General features: G+C 43.6%; 1 protein-coding gene across 2 annotated transcripts in view; it reads right to left on the minus strand.

Annotated features, from left to right (window-relative positions):
- ZCCHC2 (zinc finger CCHC-type containing 2) overlaps positions 1-16,101 on the minus strand; it is a 233,224-nt gene that overhangs the window by 30,563 nt on the left and 186,560 nt on the right. Inside the window, exon 10 of one of the 2 annotated variants that reach the window (XM_085606903.1) lies at positions 14,161-14,289. The exons of the other annotated variant lie outside the window; for it this stretch is intronic. Coding sequence (XP_085463029.1) covers positions 14,161-14,289 — 129 coding nt within the window. The remainder of the gene's footprint in view (positions 1-14,160; positions 14,290-16,101) is intronic. 2 annotated transcript variants of the gene reach the window in all.

The raw sequence follows: 16,101 nt of genomic DNA on the forward strand, positions 1-16,101 counted from the left end.
ACACACCTCATGCAGATTGGTGTGGGGAAACGTCGACCCACACCGAGGACACTTTTAGAATGGCGTCCTTTCCATGAGCCAGATGCTAAGGCACAGGTAGGCCCGAAGGCCTTAGTCGACGACTGGAATTGAAGACTTCGACTTGGAGACACGCGCGACGAGTAGGGTTCGCGATCGAGACAATACCTTAGAAAGGTTGAAGGATTGCGCTTTGAAATGGAATCGGTAATGGTTCCAAACTGGAGCGCGAGAAACACATCCGAGCCCGATGGCGGAAAAAAAACAATCTGAGGATGGAGCCGATGCCCATGCGCACTAGCATCCTAAGGAGGAGTCACCTATCTTGTGACTTCCAAAGACTTTCCAGGACAAAAACAAGTGCAAACATACGGGCCCAACACCAGAAGGCGATCTATGCATAGTGTGTAATCTGCAGCTCATATGCCTCAAACATAACCTTCCAGAACAGAGCCCTTACTCAAACTGCCAGAACAATCTATTTTCCAACGAGCTGGTTAATTCCTACAGTTGAAATGCTTTAGCTGCAGTGGGAGGCAAGGAGTCTCCTTTGCTAAAACCGAACGAACAGACAATCCACTGTCAACTGTCTGTTCCTTCGCGTTTGGTTTCATAGCAGGAGACTCCTTGCCTGCCACTGCAGCTGAATCATTTCAGCCCTAGGAATTTAACCCCCTCTTCCCAGAAAGGAGACCATGTTTCTTTTCAAATTACACAAGCAGGAGCACAATGTCCACAGGGATAAAATGGCTTCAAGTTGCCAAAAGAAAATGCCAGCCATGCGTAGTTTAAAGAGCCTGCAAACTGCTTGTCTTGACACTAAATACAGGTTATAAATAAAGACGTTTGTATTTATTTGTAATGTGACTTTTCTGTCTTTGTTCCCTTTAATTATCAGTCAAGGATCAGTCAGGCAGCCCTAGAACAAAATTAAAAGTGCTTTCTATTTATAGTTGCTGTTCAAAGTACGCACAGATAAGTACAGAAAATACAGCTTTAGGGGACTGCTTATTTGTGTACCGCCTGGGACATCAAAATAATGAGCTGGCAACCCTAATCAAAACTGGAAATTTGTTGCAAGATCAGCACATTATTTCCTTCACCCTCAATCCCTGGTTAATGCCATAATAGCAATAGTTTAACATATCTGAAACCCTATGCCGCTATCAATAACATGCTGAGTTACCTCAACTGTCTGAGAATGCACCCTGCATTCAGACAACTCTTCTCATTCTTGCCCTTCACTTTCATTCTCACCCTGCACTCACAGCAATCACAATGCCCTCACACTGATCCCCATGCACTCACAGCATTCACCAGCTCAACCTGCACACAGTGATCACTCTGCACTCACAATGCACTTGCACTGTTCGCCCTGTACCTCACCCTGCAGTCACACAAGCACACTACTCAACCTGCACTCATGTGACACTTCACTCACCTCTTCCCTCTCCCCGCTCAATCTGCAATCTCACTCAAATAAGCCCATCACTAACCATACATTAATTTGTCCCACTCTGCACTTACATCCACACCCAAATTCATATGGTCACCTCACTCACCCTGCAGTCACTTCTCTCACCTCACTATCACACTGATGTATCGCTCACTGTGCACTCCTGCCACCCACGGCGCAGAGGGATAATGTGCCTGCTACAAAGACTGTGTATCATGCAAATCAAAGAACTGAGTGAGTGAACTATGAGTAGTGCTATTAAAAAATGAAATGTTTGTCAGAAAGGTGCTATAGAGAATGAGGAGCACTGTTGGTGAGTGGTAGTGAGGGAATTCATGGGGAAGGAGGAAATGGGGGAGGGGTGCCAAAAATACTGCAACCAGTGCTATGGCGTGTCTGCCCCCCCCCCCCCCCCTCAAAGTTCGGGTATGTTGTGCCCCATCAAGTTTTCGTCCTAAAGTACAAAAGTACACATTTACATGCACTGCAATCGAGCCTTCCAGGGGTCCCCTTGATAGAAACAGCTCTGTTTTTGCTCGGATGGCCTGGAATAATTCCTAAACAGATTTTATTGTGAATACCGTTTTTTTCATTTCTCTTGAATGTGATTGATGTGGGAGAGTCTATTACTATTTGCAGAGAAATGTGTTTGTTTCATGTAACAACCATAAAAAGGTATTTTTAGATCCAACCGTCCCTCACATATGAGAAATTGGAGGATTTCACAAATATTATTCGCTGTAAAATTAGTGGATGTGGAGCACAGCCCGAGGATGGCAGTAGCAAAAATCCATCCACAGATTGACCATCCGAGGCGAAAGATAGGCACGCCTGTCACATTAATGTTGGTGGTGTTATTATCAATCTATGTCTTGTGTAAAATAAAGCATCCTAGTAAAAACAATTTGCGCACATTTTATCTTGGAAAATGGTTTTTGAGCTGTGTAAAAAGCCTCGGTCATTTATCCACACCCACTCACAAACCTGCAGTTTACTAAACACTCTTATGTTGAACATTATTTGCCGGATATAGCCCGGGATATGCAGATGAATATGTAGTGTACCAGATTCAAGAAATTTGTCAGGTGGTGGGGGTCTTGGGTGGGGGCGACATCTAAATAAATTCAGCTGGAGGGGCTCAACCTACAAAAGTTTGAAGACAGAGGTCTTAAACCTTCATATGCTGTGCATAATTCTGCCATCTAGTGGCTGAAAGTGGAAGTGTTAAAAAAAAATTGTTTACACCATGTTTTGTGGGTATTCACATAGGGAAAGCCTGCATACTGTGCCCACTACAAACCCACAATGCCCCAGTATGTGGCAACCATTTCAGAATTTTTTTTCTCCCCTCTTCTTTGATTTCAGCAATGCCACCCTTTGTAAGAAAGAAGGTTCGCATATGTATCTGGAGCTTTAAAGTAAAAGTTACTTACCTTCGGTAATGTGCTTTCTGGTGGATAGCCTAACCTCAGACTCTCCACCTTAGAATATTTATCTAGATTGGAATTGGAGATTTTTTGTAGCAGTGCTCCTGTGCACCAGTAGGTGTGGTCATGTGGCTCCGGGCTGGGTCCATACTGCCCCAAAAATAACAGATTGAAGCAGCATATAAACCTTACCCCTGCGAACTCGGGAGGCAGTTTCTTATCTTTTCATTCAAGTGCCTTCAGACGCAGAACATGAACTATTGTTGTTTACTTGTTTAACACTAACTTGGGACAGTTTTAGGAGCCAGTAGACAGGACAAGGACAGTGAAGAATCTGTGGTTAAATAGACAACCCACCAGAAAGAGCTTAACCCAAGGTAAATAGCTTATTCTGACAGATACATTCAACTGCAGATTCTTCACCTTAGAACAGATACCTTAACAGTACCTCTCTAAGGTAGGAGGTCTGTGGAGAGTGAGATCAAAAGGTCTTACAGAAGCTAGTGGGCGCAGTGTCCTCACACCAAATCTGACTGCCAAGGCAGTAGTACTTCGTTAACATAAGCACCAACACACGTGTTGCAGCCTTGCAGAGGTCAAGGACAGGCTCCCACATGCAAATGCAGATTTGCAGCCTTAGCCCTGGCTGAACAGTCCCTTAAACCTTTCAAGGCGGGTTCTTGGTTGGTGCATAGCAGGTGTTAATGCAGAGGGCTAGCCACATCAACAAGGCCCTCTTTGCACAGCCTCCCCTTTTTTTGCTCTAGAGACCACCCAAAAATGTGATAGTCCACTCTATGATCCTCAATACAATCTATGTTTCAGCTAAAGGTCCTTACGGGGTCAAAGCGATGAAGCCTTTCCTCTCTTGGATGGTAAGAGGGAGCAAAGAACGCTGGCAGAGTAACAGATTGCCTAATGTGCGAGTCATTACTTTTGGTTAGAATGCCATCAGAGTTCTCAGCACCTGTGTCTGGGCAAAATGTGGTGTAGGGCACTTGCATTGACAGTGCCTGCAGTTCACTCATGCAACGACCTGACATATTTCAAACCGGGAAACCAGTCCTCAGATTAAGCAGACATAACTATGCATAGGTTCAAAAGGGGTACATATGAGCAAAGTGTAAAACCAAATTAAGATTCTACTGTGGCATCAAAGTGTTTGGGAGGGAACATGTGTGTCATACCTTTAATAAACATCACAACAGGGGATGTAAACAGGACAGTTGGTCCGTCAAACATAGAAAAGCCTCATAGGGAAACAAATACCCTTTTTCAGTGCTTACTGAAGGCCGTGCTGGGCAGAAGACAAAAACCAAAGGACTTCCAACAACTATACCTCTAAGGGGTCAGTTTGGCACCACAAGACGTTATGAACACGTCAATGGATAATGTGGAGGGGCATCTGACTGAGGATAACATCCACCACTTCAGGGGATAGATCAAAAGCAGTCAATTGTCGCAGTTCAATCTCAATGTATGGAGGTGTAGGTTGCAAAGATTTGGATACAGGACCTTGCCATGCTGCTAAAACAGGAGATCCTCCAGAAGAGGTGGCCTGATTGAGGACAGATGCCCATGAGCTCTGGGTACCATCCTCTTCTGACCTACTTTAGGAAAATTAGGATAACTTGAGCCTGGTCATTTTTTACTTTCCCAAATCTGACCAGGAGAGGTATTGGTGGAAAGGCCTACAGAAGTCGCTTGATCCGTTGGAGGATGAATACACCTTTTAACATCTGCTCTTTCGGAAACTCCAACACAAAACTGTTGACAATGTACGTACGATGGTGGCAAGAGTTCCAGCCAGGGATCTCACCACGGACTTTAGACTCCGAGTCACCTAGGAAGGCAGATGTGACCCTAGCCTGCCAGAGGCCTTCTCAGTTTCCCCACCCTGGCACTCGGGAAACCTGCCAGGTGTTTCGTCCTGTACCAGGAGGTTTTGAGATCTCTGCAGGTGGCTGGAGCGCCATCACATCTTTCTTGTCTCCAAAGATCTGCAACAACCTTTCTTATTTTAGTACCAAATGACTGATGCGGTCTAAGAGAAACTGCACCAGCATTCCCCTGATTAACAGCACAAAAACCTTTAGTCCCTGATGATTGGCCAGTAACTCCAATAGGGGATTTAGATCTGGCACTGCACTGGAGACCAGGGGCGTCTGAATCCGACCTCTCCAACATGACTCTTTCCCTTCCCCGCAATCACCCAGTTGCAATGCATCAATCCACACGGGTGGGGGACAGAGAGTGGAATGCCGCAGGACAACAGCAGTCTATCAACCACAACTACAGATCACTGGCCATCTTCTCTGAGACCTGGTTAGTGTTGGGAAACATACACATCCTTTTTTTTGGTTGAGAAAGTAGTGGAGGTAAAGGACCTGGCACTTTCTCAGTGTCTGGTATGCTCTCTATGGCAACTTTGGAGAGCAGCAAGCGTACCTCCTGAAGGCTGGGAAAGATACTCTTTCAAAGTTTATTCTGGTGTAGAAAGTATACGGAGAGGAGAAAAAAGGTAGGGTGTAGCCTCCCCCTGTGCTCCCTCCCTCTCCCACCTATCCCCTGGTTGAGCATAAGATGTTGAGGGCAAACTAAAGCGGTTTGTTTGCCACTGGACGGAAAGAGGAGCTGGAGGGCTGGTTCCCCTGCTAGTCTGTGCTATGCTGGTTCCGCATCCCCGAAAGGACTGGGCTCTCTGCAGCAGCACTGGCTGGGAAGGCTGTCATGCCTATATGCCAAACCCCTGGCATATACGCATGATCATTTATTTTAGCCCCAATGCAACGCAGCTGTAATTCTAGTACTCAGCAGCCCTCTGAACTACCACTGCACCTGAGGGACATTCTTCCATTGGTGGGCAATGTGACGAGATGCACTAGAGTGCATTTATCACACGACTGCGAGTATTGTCTGGAGCCCAGGCCCCAGAGGCACACCTAGTATGGGTCTGTGATTGAATTTTTTTTTTCCTGCGGTCAGGGAGAGCTGTTTTTATTAGTTATCAGAAGACCAACAAGGTGGGAGCATCAGAAGGTGCTGAAAGAAAGGAACAGACATCAGTGCACAGATGTGGCCCTTATATGCAGCTCTGCTCTGGCACTTTGGATCCAGTCTAGAGCTTGGGGGATAGTCAAAGGTACGGAATCTGCAGTTGAAAGTATCCTGTAGAATCAATCTGAAGAAGGTGTGTATGGGGTTGCACTGATAGAACCTGCAGCTCTGAGACGCAGTGTGCAGAAGTAATTGCAATAGGGAATACTTTTGATAGCAGTTGATGTAAGTGCTATGCATGGGCTCAAAAGGCATGCACATCAGGAACATAAGGGCCAAGTTAAGGTCTCACTGGGGGATATCGAAAAGTGTCCGCGAGAACATGTACATGAGAACTTTTAGAAAGCACACCACAATTAGTGACTGAACAAAGGTTGGCCAAAAGGGCTGACAAATTTTAACCGTGCCCACTGCAAAGCCTTGCTGACCCAGAGATTGCACAAAAAAAACATTGGATACTATGGGCTGTAGAGAATTAACTGGATGGTCTTTGCACCAGGCCACAAACTTCATTCAATAGCCTGTAAATGCAGATTTAGTAGACTAGGCCTAGCTGCAAGAATACCATCCACTACTTCAGCAAATTAAGCTAAACCGCTCAGCTGCCGCTGCTCAAATAGCATAGTGCTGCACATTCTCGGCTTTAGCATAAATATCCATTCAAAACATGCCCCAGTCACAGAGATGGAAGATGCCATTTGTGAGTCACCATCTGACATCGCTCAACTCACCTGTCTTGGCATTCAGTGAACGTGCCAAACTATTGCTCCCTCATAGGTCCAGCCATTTCCAAATGTGCAGCACCTCCTGACGCAGGGTCTAGGATGCCACATCACCCTGCTTGTTTCAGTACCACATGGTGGTTAGGTCTGCCAAAATCCGAACCAACCTCCCCTTGGCTAATATAAGGAAGACCTTCAGAGCCAATCAAATGTAGCAGAGCTCCAGGAGGTTGATTTTGATTTTTTGCTCCGATGGATTTCTAAGGCTCCTGATCTCCACTTCTCTGGAATGCACCTGCCCCTCCCTAATCCAGAGTCAATCATTTTTGTCACCACTTAAAAATCTGGGAGGGGTAGGGTGAAAGGAATGCCACAGGACAGCCTAAAAGACAACACTGCTGTTGAACCCACCAAAGGCAAAGGGACCATTGCAAGGCTCACATGGGCCAGTGGGCCCAGCAAGATGCATGAGGCAAAGACTCCAAGCCTCAGAACTGCCCATAAGCGAACCCATTATTGAGTCTGAAACATTGAGATAATATCTTGTATGTTCAGACGCACTACAGGGGTGGAAAAATTCCATCATATCCAGGATTGCCCATCTGAAATAAATCCTCTGCACAGGTATCGGGTGGGACTTAGGCTCAGTGATGGAACACCTCAGAGATAACATCACAGTTAGTATCATCGGGAGGTAGCACCCAACTCACTGGAGAGAACCTGGCTTTAGCAGCCATTCATTGTATTCTTGACCTGCAAAGATGGGCTGCAACAACAGCCATCACTGTTGTAAACATGCAATGGCCAAAGGACAGGCTAGAGAATTGAAAATGCTCAGACCACACCACAAATGAAAAAGCAGCATTGGTGAGACTGCAGCCTGGGAAGCCTTCGGATCCAGGCCGTAAAGGACCAGGGCCTAAGTCAGCATCTTGAATTTGTCTTTTTTTAGGAAAACGTTCAGACAGTTAAGATCTCAAACTGGCCTGAGCCCACCAACTTTTTTTGGGTGGCATTAAATATTTCTATTAATGCTAGAAGTTGCCCCACTTGCTCTGTTGAGATTTACCACCACCCTTAGGATTAATGTATTGTAACAAATTGTACAACATGAGTGACTACAAGGAGGCAGTTGAATTGATTGAAACCATAAGGAAAGGAAAACCACCACAAGGATAGTAGCTTATACCCCTTTACGCTAACATTGGTTTTTACCACAGTGGGGGTTTTATGAGCTATCAATGGCAGAACAAAAAGTCTATCTGTTAAGGATACTTTTACTTTATCTCTTTCTGCATCACAAGCACTAAAAGGGCTGTTAACTCCACGAAGATGCAAAAGAAGGTTCTCCATGGGCCCCACAAAGCTCCTTTGAGATAAATAGTTTTCTAGACCATTGTTCCGCACAAGCTGTAATGGGTCTTCGAGCCAGGGGCATGGCAGTACCAATGTAAATTCTCTCCTGAAATGGAAATTAGCTTTGCACAAGTAGACGACGATCAAGAAAAATTCAGTATTTAAGGGACTCAACAGCTCACATTACTTTACAAGAAAAGCATTTCACTGGGAAAGAAGGTCTAGACTTGTTTAGTAGACGGACGTGGGTCAAACAGGTGGTTTGCACAGATCAGATTTGTCACACTAAAGGTGTGGCTATTCTAATAAAAACCAACACAGGCAAGTCTATCATAACAGAAAATATGACAGACCAGTTGGGTAGATGGGATAATTGCCAACCGTCGACTAACCAACACAAGATACACCTTAGTGGGTTATTATGGTTCTAATATGGATGACGGTATACCCCTTAAAACCTTTTTTCAAACTTATTAGAATTCTCCTCTCCCATTATATTAGACAGATCTACTAACAGCAGGGCTAATATTTCCCCCACAATGCAGTCCTATATGAAAACATAAGACAGTTGAGCTTATTAGATGTATTGTGAATAAGTGCCAGGCAGGACCGAGGATACACATTCCATAATAAAACGATGCCATTCATCCAGGATTTACATTTTTTTAGTCGATTAATCTAGAAGTGAAGACACAAAAGAGATTAAACATGTATCCACACACTTGTCTGACCATGCAGCTATCATATTAGAAATAAAAACCGTTAATAGGGGAGATTCAAAGATGTGGGCCCATGATCGTTGCCTTCTCCAAGATCAGGAGATGGATATCTTAAGGTTAGAGATGGAGGAGTTTAGTAATTCAAATGTGGGTCATTACCAGAAGAACAAGAAATACAGAAGGGAGATTGAGGGACTAGAGTTATAAATGGGTCACCTGGAGAGGCAACTTTTTCGATCAGTACTCATGATCTATTAACAAACCAGTATTGGGGAGAGTGTTACAAAAGGGAAAAGATCAGCTTACTTTGTTAATGCAGACTAGATTAAGGTCAAGATGGGAGGCAGGCAAAATTGACAATTTTGAATAAGGAGAAGAGTGATAATAAACCTTTTATTAACATCCTAAACCAGGAAGAGATTTAATTGACAAAGATCAGAAAGGGTTCATGAGGTGTAGATACTTGCAGGAGTAGACTTATGGAAGCTCAATAGATTCAACCACCACCTATAAACTCCCACTTGCTGTTTTGACATTGGATTCTACTAAAGCTTTCAATAGGGTCAATTGGTCCTACCTGATTACGGTTTTAAAACTCTATAACCTAGGGAATACATTTTGTAGGGTAATTCATTTGATTTAGAAGAATCCCTCGGACAGAATTCTTTTAAACAGTAGGTTAACACCAGAATTTAATATAATGAGAGGTATGAGGCAGGGCTGTCCACTATCCCCCCACTACTATTTAACTTGTAAACTGAACCACTGGCAAGTAAGCTGAGAAAGGAGAGTGCCATAAGTCCATTTAGCTATGACTCCTGGGAAAAGAGTCTATGTGCAGACGACTAGATCTATACCATAGACTGACAAACCGCTCTCCATGTCTAGCGGGTGGTAATAGATTTTGGATGGGTGTCGGGCTCTATAGTGAATACTTCAAAAACAAATAATGGTGTGGAATGTAGAGAGGGTGAACCAGTTAGTTAAAAGGGAGATAAAATGCCCTGGAATTAAAATCATAAGACTTGAACAGGATAGCAGAATCCAATTTTAGATGGGTATTTGAGGATACTAGTAAACTGTTGACAAGCTGGGCCAATTTACATAAGCATATTTCGGTAGAACCAACTTGATAAAAAGGACCATCCTGCAGAAACGTAACTTTCTTTTCAACACAATCACCTGGCACTTTAAGAGGAAATGGTTGGCGAAGCTGCAAGGAAACTACAATAGCTTTATTTGGGTGTTGAGGGGACCAAGGATCTTCTGGAAGAAGATTTGCAGAAGATAAGGAAGGGGTTTCCTTTCCAGATTTCCAGCTCCATGCGTGTGCTTTTCAGCTAAATAACCTAAGTGTTTACTGAAGAATGTAGACAGTTCAGTAATAGGCTACCTGCTTAAGGCAATGTTGAAAAATTTAAGAGGGGGTGAATCTCACTTCTTATATAAGTTTGCAGATGTGAAATTTCACAAAAAGGCAAGACTTGAGGTCTTGCGGGCTATGGCCCTTCAATGGTCACAGATAAGACAGGCTACAAAGCTCCCATGTTATAGTACGCATACAACTATCTTGAAGTCTCCCGGTACTCCAGAATGCTTGGGAGATAAGTTGGCAATCCTGATTAGGGAGATGGTTATGCAATAATGGAGCCAATAACTACAGGATGGCAAGCTCCTCCAATGGGATGATCTACAGACTGCGAAACGGGGTAATAGCTCCAGTTTTAAGCTTCACCAATTAAAATGATGGTCTTGAGTTTGGAGTACGGAGGATGGCGACACTAACTTTTCGGAACTACTACTAAACGTAAATACGTGGAAGAAAGAGGTTTCACAGTGGTGATGGCTATACTTGACATCACGAATGGGGACTCTGTGCTTCCTGAGAATTTATGGGGAAGAAACTTGTCGAAGCTGCAGAGCCCAGAATTATGACACGCATCAATGGGCACACTTTGTAGCACCATTCAACCTGCCTATTTAAGACGAAATCATCTTTTCTCCCTGCACAGTGTTCTGGAATCCAAAACAACTACTGAACTTGGGGAAAAGGGACTCTGCATGCTGTATAAAGCGTGGTTTGGAAAAAGCTGACTATATCCACGTTTATGGAGTGCCCCAGAATACAGCAGTACTGGAAGACGTGGATAAGAATATAAGCAATATCCTTCAAGCAAACATCAAGGTATGCCTTGCTTTAATAATCTTTGGGAGCATGGAATAGAGAGTGAAGTGGAGTAAAGGCAAACTTATGTTGCTTTTATTTGATATTGTTGGCAAGGAGAGAAATCTGTAGAAAATGTATATATGGAGGTACCTCCTACTAAACTTGATTGGCGTGATTCCGGAATAGACAGTTTAGAAATGGACACATACTAAAGCAGCAAGAAGATCTGAAATGTGGCAGCCAGCATAGTATGGGGTAGAACACCAGGAGAGACTTATGATAAGGAAATATTCAAGGAGGAAGGCTAGTCTAATTGCCCCATGATTACACCAGACCTGGATCTTGGGAGACCTTGGTACATGTGCCGAAGAGAGCAGAAGGGTCAATAAAATCTTCCCATGTTAGCTCAAGCCCCTTGACAAGGTAAGAGGGCCGAACAAAAGGTGCTGGAGGTCGGTAGCAAAAGTGAACAAGGTAAATGAGGACACAAAAGAAAAAAGGTGTGCCAAGTGGGCAGGAAAAAATAAAGTGACTTCGCTGCAGTTGCAGCAGGCGAAGAGTAAGATTGCCGTCCTGGGTGGTGTGCATGATCTCTGCCACCATGGTATCTTGCCCTGCGAAAAGGCTGTACTGGCTGCCACACAAGTTGAGGGCTTTTTCTGGCAGCAGGAAAGACCCTGAGAGTGTCCTCTCAACTTCCAATACTGCTGCTAAAACCCATTAACGAGAGGGGTGAGATCCAAGGAGAATGACTTAGCACGACTGCCTAAGAAACATTTCAAAGCAAGAACCAACTTTTTCACTGAAAAGTCTGGAGCCATTGAAAGGCAGATCAGGGATGCCTAAACGACCCCTGAGAATTATATGGCACAGATCCATGCAAGGTGCCATATAACCACATTGGTGCTCATACAGTGCCCAACACAATCAGTCACGTCTACACCAGCTCTCAAGATTTATTTGGTTCCTCTGAGCTAACGAGTTTCAAAATAATCAGGGATGGCCACATCCCATAGGGCATGTGTGTATCATTCCCAGAAGACATACACAGATATGGAACCCTAAGATCAAGACGGTTGAAGACTTTTCCTGAATGTGTTGATGTACTTATTCTTACCTGTACAGAGGCACAGTAAGGAATGCATTTAGATTCACATTACTACTAGATGCCTGAACTACCAAGCTCTCTAAAGTCAGGTGCTGGGTCAGACAGGCTGGATTGCCAGAGGAGGGCATGTAATGCCTAGAAACAGAGTAACTTAACAGTGGGGCTAAAACTGCTTGGACCATATCCGAAAGCATCAGTCAGGGCCTCAGTGAAGGACAGCAGGAGCCCAGAGTTCCAGGTTTAAGATCTAATAACTGTCAAAAAGTCTACCTTGGTTTCACTGGCTGGTAGTTGTACATCTAGGACTTCTCCTGGTCTGTGGACTACAACTAAGAAGGAGGCACTCTCACAGGGCAGAGTCCCAGCAAGGAGTACAGCACTGTCCCAGGGAAAGTGCTAGGTTTGCTGGCATTCTGCAGATCTATGTAAAACAAGCATCAGTTTAGTAAGGGGGGGGGGGGGGACTAAGTTATTAGTCTCCTCATCATAGTCTTTGTTGTGTGAAATATTTTGAAGCCCTTGAATCGCGTCAGTCTGATGTGAACAAGATTCCCAACAAATCTGTAGTATTGGTGCCTAGAAAGAGGCTAGTGATCCTCAAAAGTTAGTAGCTCCTACTTGTTAATGTCATAAGACATAGTACTGGTACAAGCCAAAATGTGAGGTATCGGAGTGGAGTGTTGGGACCAGATCCAGAGCTGCTGCCCTGCAATCAGAGTCAACAGGTGATCAGATAGCACCAAACTGGGCTTCTTGCGTGGGACGCGAGTCTAGTGCCGTCAAGGAGTGGCTGAAAGCACTACAGGTTAAGTCGGCACTAGGGCCGAATCCACTGGTAGAAGTTCAACTGGGGACCCCATAGGCTCTGTGGAGCCAAACTCTGCTCCAGAGTCAGAATCGCCAAGTGAAGTTAGAGCATGGCTGCCTCGGAAATTCAGAGTGTGGAGAAACCAACCTGGGAGCAGGCCTAGACAATGGCACCAGAGTTTGATCCTTCTAAGTACCTGGAAGACTGAAAAGATGCCAAGTGGACTCCTTAAGTTGTGGCACTATTTATTTATTCTTGGGCTTTGTCTTAAACTTGTGTAAAGACATTTTCTTAGAGCAGAGACTGGAGTGGGAAGGGGCCCGTGACTTGAGCAGGAGTTTGACGGACACCTGGATGTGACCATTTCACGTACAGGCACAATTGCTCCGAAACATTCTGGATCCTGTGTGGCACCAAGGGATATCAATCAGAAAACGGTAAGTGGGGCTACATTTTGCAGGATACCTCTGCCTTCTGACTTGAGTGACTCCTCCAACTACCGCACAAATTAAGCAGCAGCCAAAACCACCAACAGAATGTGAGGTTAGGGTGAGTCCAGGGAAACCACAAGAGACTACTGGCTTTATATCCTGGCAGAACGATCAAATACCAACAGACTTTGAGGATACTTTAGGGAAAGGTATGGTGAGAAGGGTAGGTTTCTTTGACCCTGGTGATGCACTCCTTTAAGTACACTCTGGATGCACACTGACCGTGCACCACATCTAAGTGGGAAACATTCAGTGCCCCTTCTTTTACTTCCTATCCCTCCCCAGCTTAGTTGATTCTGGCCCCAACTGCAATACGGTGCTTTTGCAATGGTAAGTTTTGCCATCATTTGCATAGTGACGCACACCATGCAAATAAATCGATGATCCGTTTTCATGGTGATGGTACACTCTGTATTATATTATAAATGAGGCTCCATAAGCATCTGCCAATAAACTTTTATATAACTATATTGAAGGTCAAGCTTGCTTCCTCTAATATCCAGCAGTTGGGAAAACAACTAAGTGTTCTCTGCCTTATTAAATGAATAGTTTGCTGTGCCACAATCCGTTAACTCACTTTGTTTTCAATGCGTGTAGCTGATTTTGATACCATTATGAGCAAAAGCCAAGCATAACTAGCATTTAAGAGCTGCATCTCACATGGAATGCTTGGAATATGCAATCCTGCATATTTGAACCTACAAAGGGTTTTCACTTCATATATACAACAGCACAAATTGGAAGAAAACTAGCGCTGTATAGATTTAGCCTTTTCTAAATAAAAAAGGGGGGGTTGGACTAAAATGCATGCAAATATTACACTAAACCAACCTCTGTCTTTTTCATCTTCGCTTTCAAGGCTTTCCCTTTCCTCATGCTGTGGACTAGATGGAGAACTATAACACTCAGACGAGGTTTCTCCACACGTCTCATGTCCAGATCCGATGTCTAAACTTTGACCTATGAGTATGAAACAGTTCATTTGATTTATAGCGCACGTTTAAGAAATAAGCATGCAAACAGTATTAGTAATCCAAAAAGGCCAGCATATGACAAAAAATATACAAATCTGGGAAACAAACAAGACAAGCTGTATACTAAGAGGCGAAACAAAGTTTTCCAGAGACATTGCTAGCCTGTGCTTTACACTGACCAAAACACTAATAACATCTATCTTGCACTCATGAGGTTATGTATATGAAAAACGTTATTGGTTTTCTCCTTTAACATTTTATGTTGCACCAGTTATAAAGAAAACCAAATGTGCACAACAAATACAGGATTTGCTGATTAACATATTTCAAGTTGAAGTGTCTTATAATGATGTATAATGAAATAGGCAATCTGTATACAAAAAATATATCCTAACGTGTATTTGCTGTGGAGCTATGCAGAGATATTTTTACGAAATATTTCCAAACAATATATTAGTACTTTCAAAAATGTGACCGATGATTGAGTACACAAAGAGGGTGATCAAGCTCCACAGCCCAAAAACTGTCAATTTTTAAGACACAGGTGATAGTTCACCGCTGGTATACAAGCGAAGCATGTTTTGCGGGACAGCTAGAATAAATATTTCCACATTAAAATTGGTTTAGACTTCTGGAGCGAGAGTTTTTGAAGAAAACCGTCAAAGGGAGAAGTCTGGCGAGCGGTAAGGTGACTAACCTGGTCTTAAAGATGTCCTTTTTCTATAGCATATAAATGTAGAGAATAAATCCGTCTGGGCTACGTACATTCTTAGTTTATGGCAAGTTGGAGACATGCCAGTGAAGGTTTGGTTGAGGTTCTGTGTGTAAAATTTCCATCATGCTTGCAAAATTCTACAAATTTTAAGGCAAAGAAAATGTACACAATTTTGTTTTTCGGGGAAGCTGGTTCAAGCACAGAGCATCTAACGGAGGATGAAAAATTTCTTACAGGAAACATTATCTTCTCAAAACATTTCCTTGTTAGTATAGTATTTGAGTTTTGTAAGCAAGATGTGTTTGTGCTTGGTTTTTATGTGAAACTGTTAAATATTGGTCTGTGTAAATTTTTTGCAATATCAAATTTTATATTGACCCATTCTTTATGCAGGAGAGATGACAGATAATCAAGATTTGATAAACAAGAGGTGGAATTAGTTTTTTGTGGTACCTATAGGAAACTATTACGAAACGTAGGTGCGGTGTGTAACACTTTCATCCTGCAAAACAGTTGCACGGAATGCAGAGGGAACCAGGTGAGGTCAGTCATAAGTGACTGGCCAATTTGTAGGACTGAAAGGATCACTAAATAACCCCCAACTATGCCTACAGCAAAAACTTATCTGGCCAGAGACCAAACAGACAGATCAGACAGTTTGGCCTGTAGGGAGGGTTGACTTGATGCTCCTCATACCAGCTGACAAATTTAAGGCAAAGGCCCAAATATAGTGACTTGGTCAACAGGCAGCAAGCAGCCAGAATGACATCCACCACGTCTTTGTTGGTTCCATTCAATGCCCACATACAGAATAAACAGATGTAAAACAAATTTCGAGGCTGTTTGTGTGTTGTTGACGCAGCGGGGAGCAGCTAACATTGTTTAATTTGCATTTGCACTTTTTGGGAAAGATTTTAATTGGGGGGAAAACTTTTATTGTATTGTGAGGAATATTTTAATATACTGTGTACTGTATACTGTGTGTGTTTTAAAAACGGGCAGAACTGCAATTACTGGAACCTTTACTGGGTTCCTTCCCTCCATCCTAGCGCTTGATTCCCGATTGAGGGGCACCGCCATCTT

The sequence above is a fragment of the Triturus cristatus genome, chromosome 5_2 (genome assembly GCF_964204655.1).
Source record: "Triturus cristatus chromosome 5_2, aTriCri1.1, whole genome shotgun sequence".
Lineage (NCBI taxonomy): Eukaryota > Metazoa > Chordata > Amphibia > Caudata > Salamandridae > Triturus > Triturus cristatus.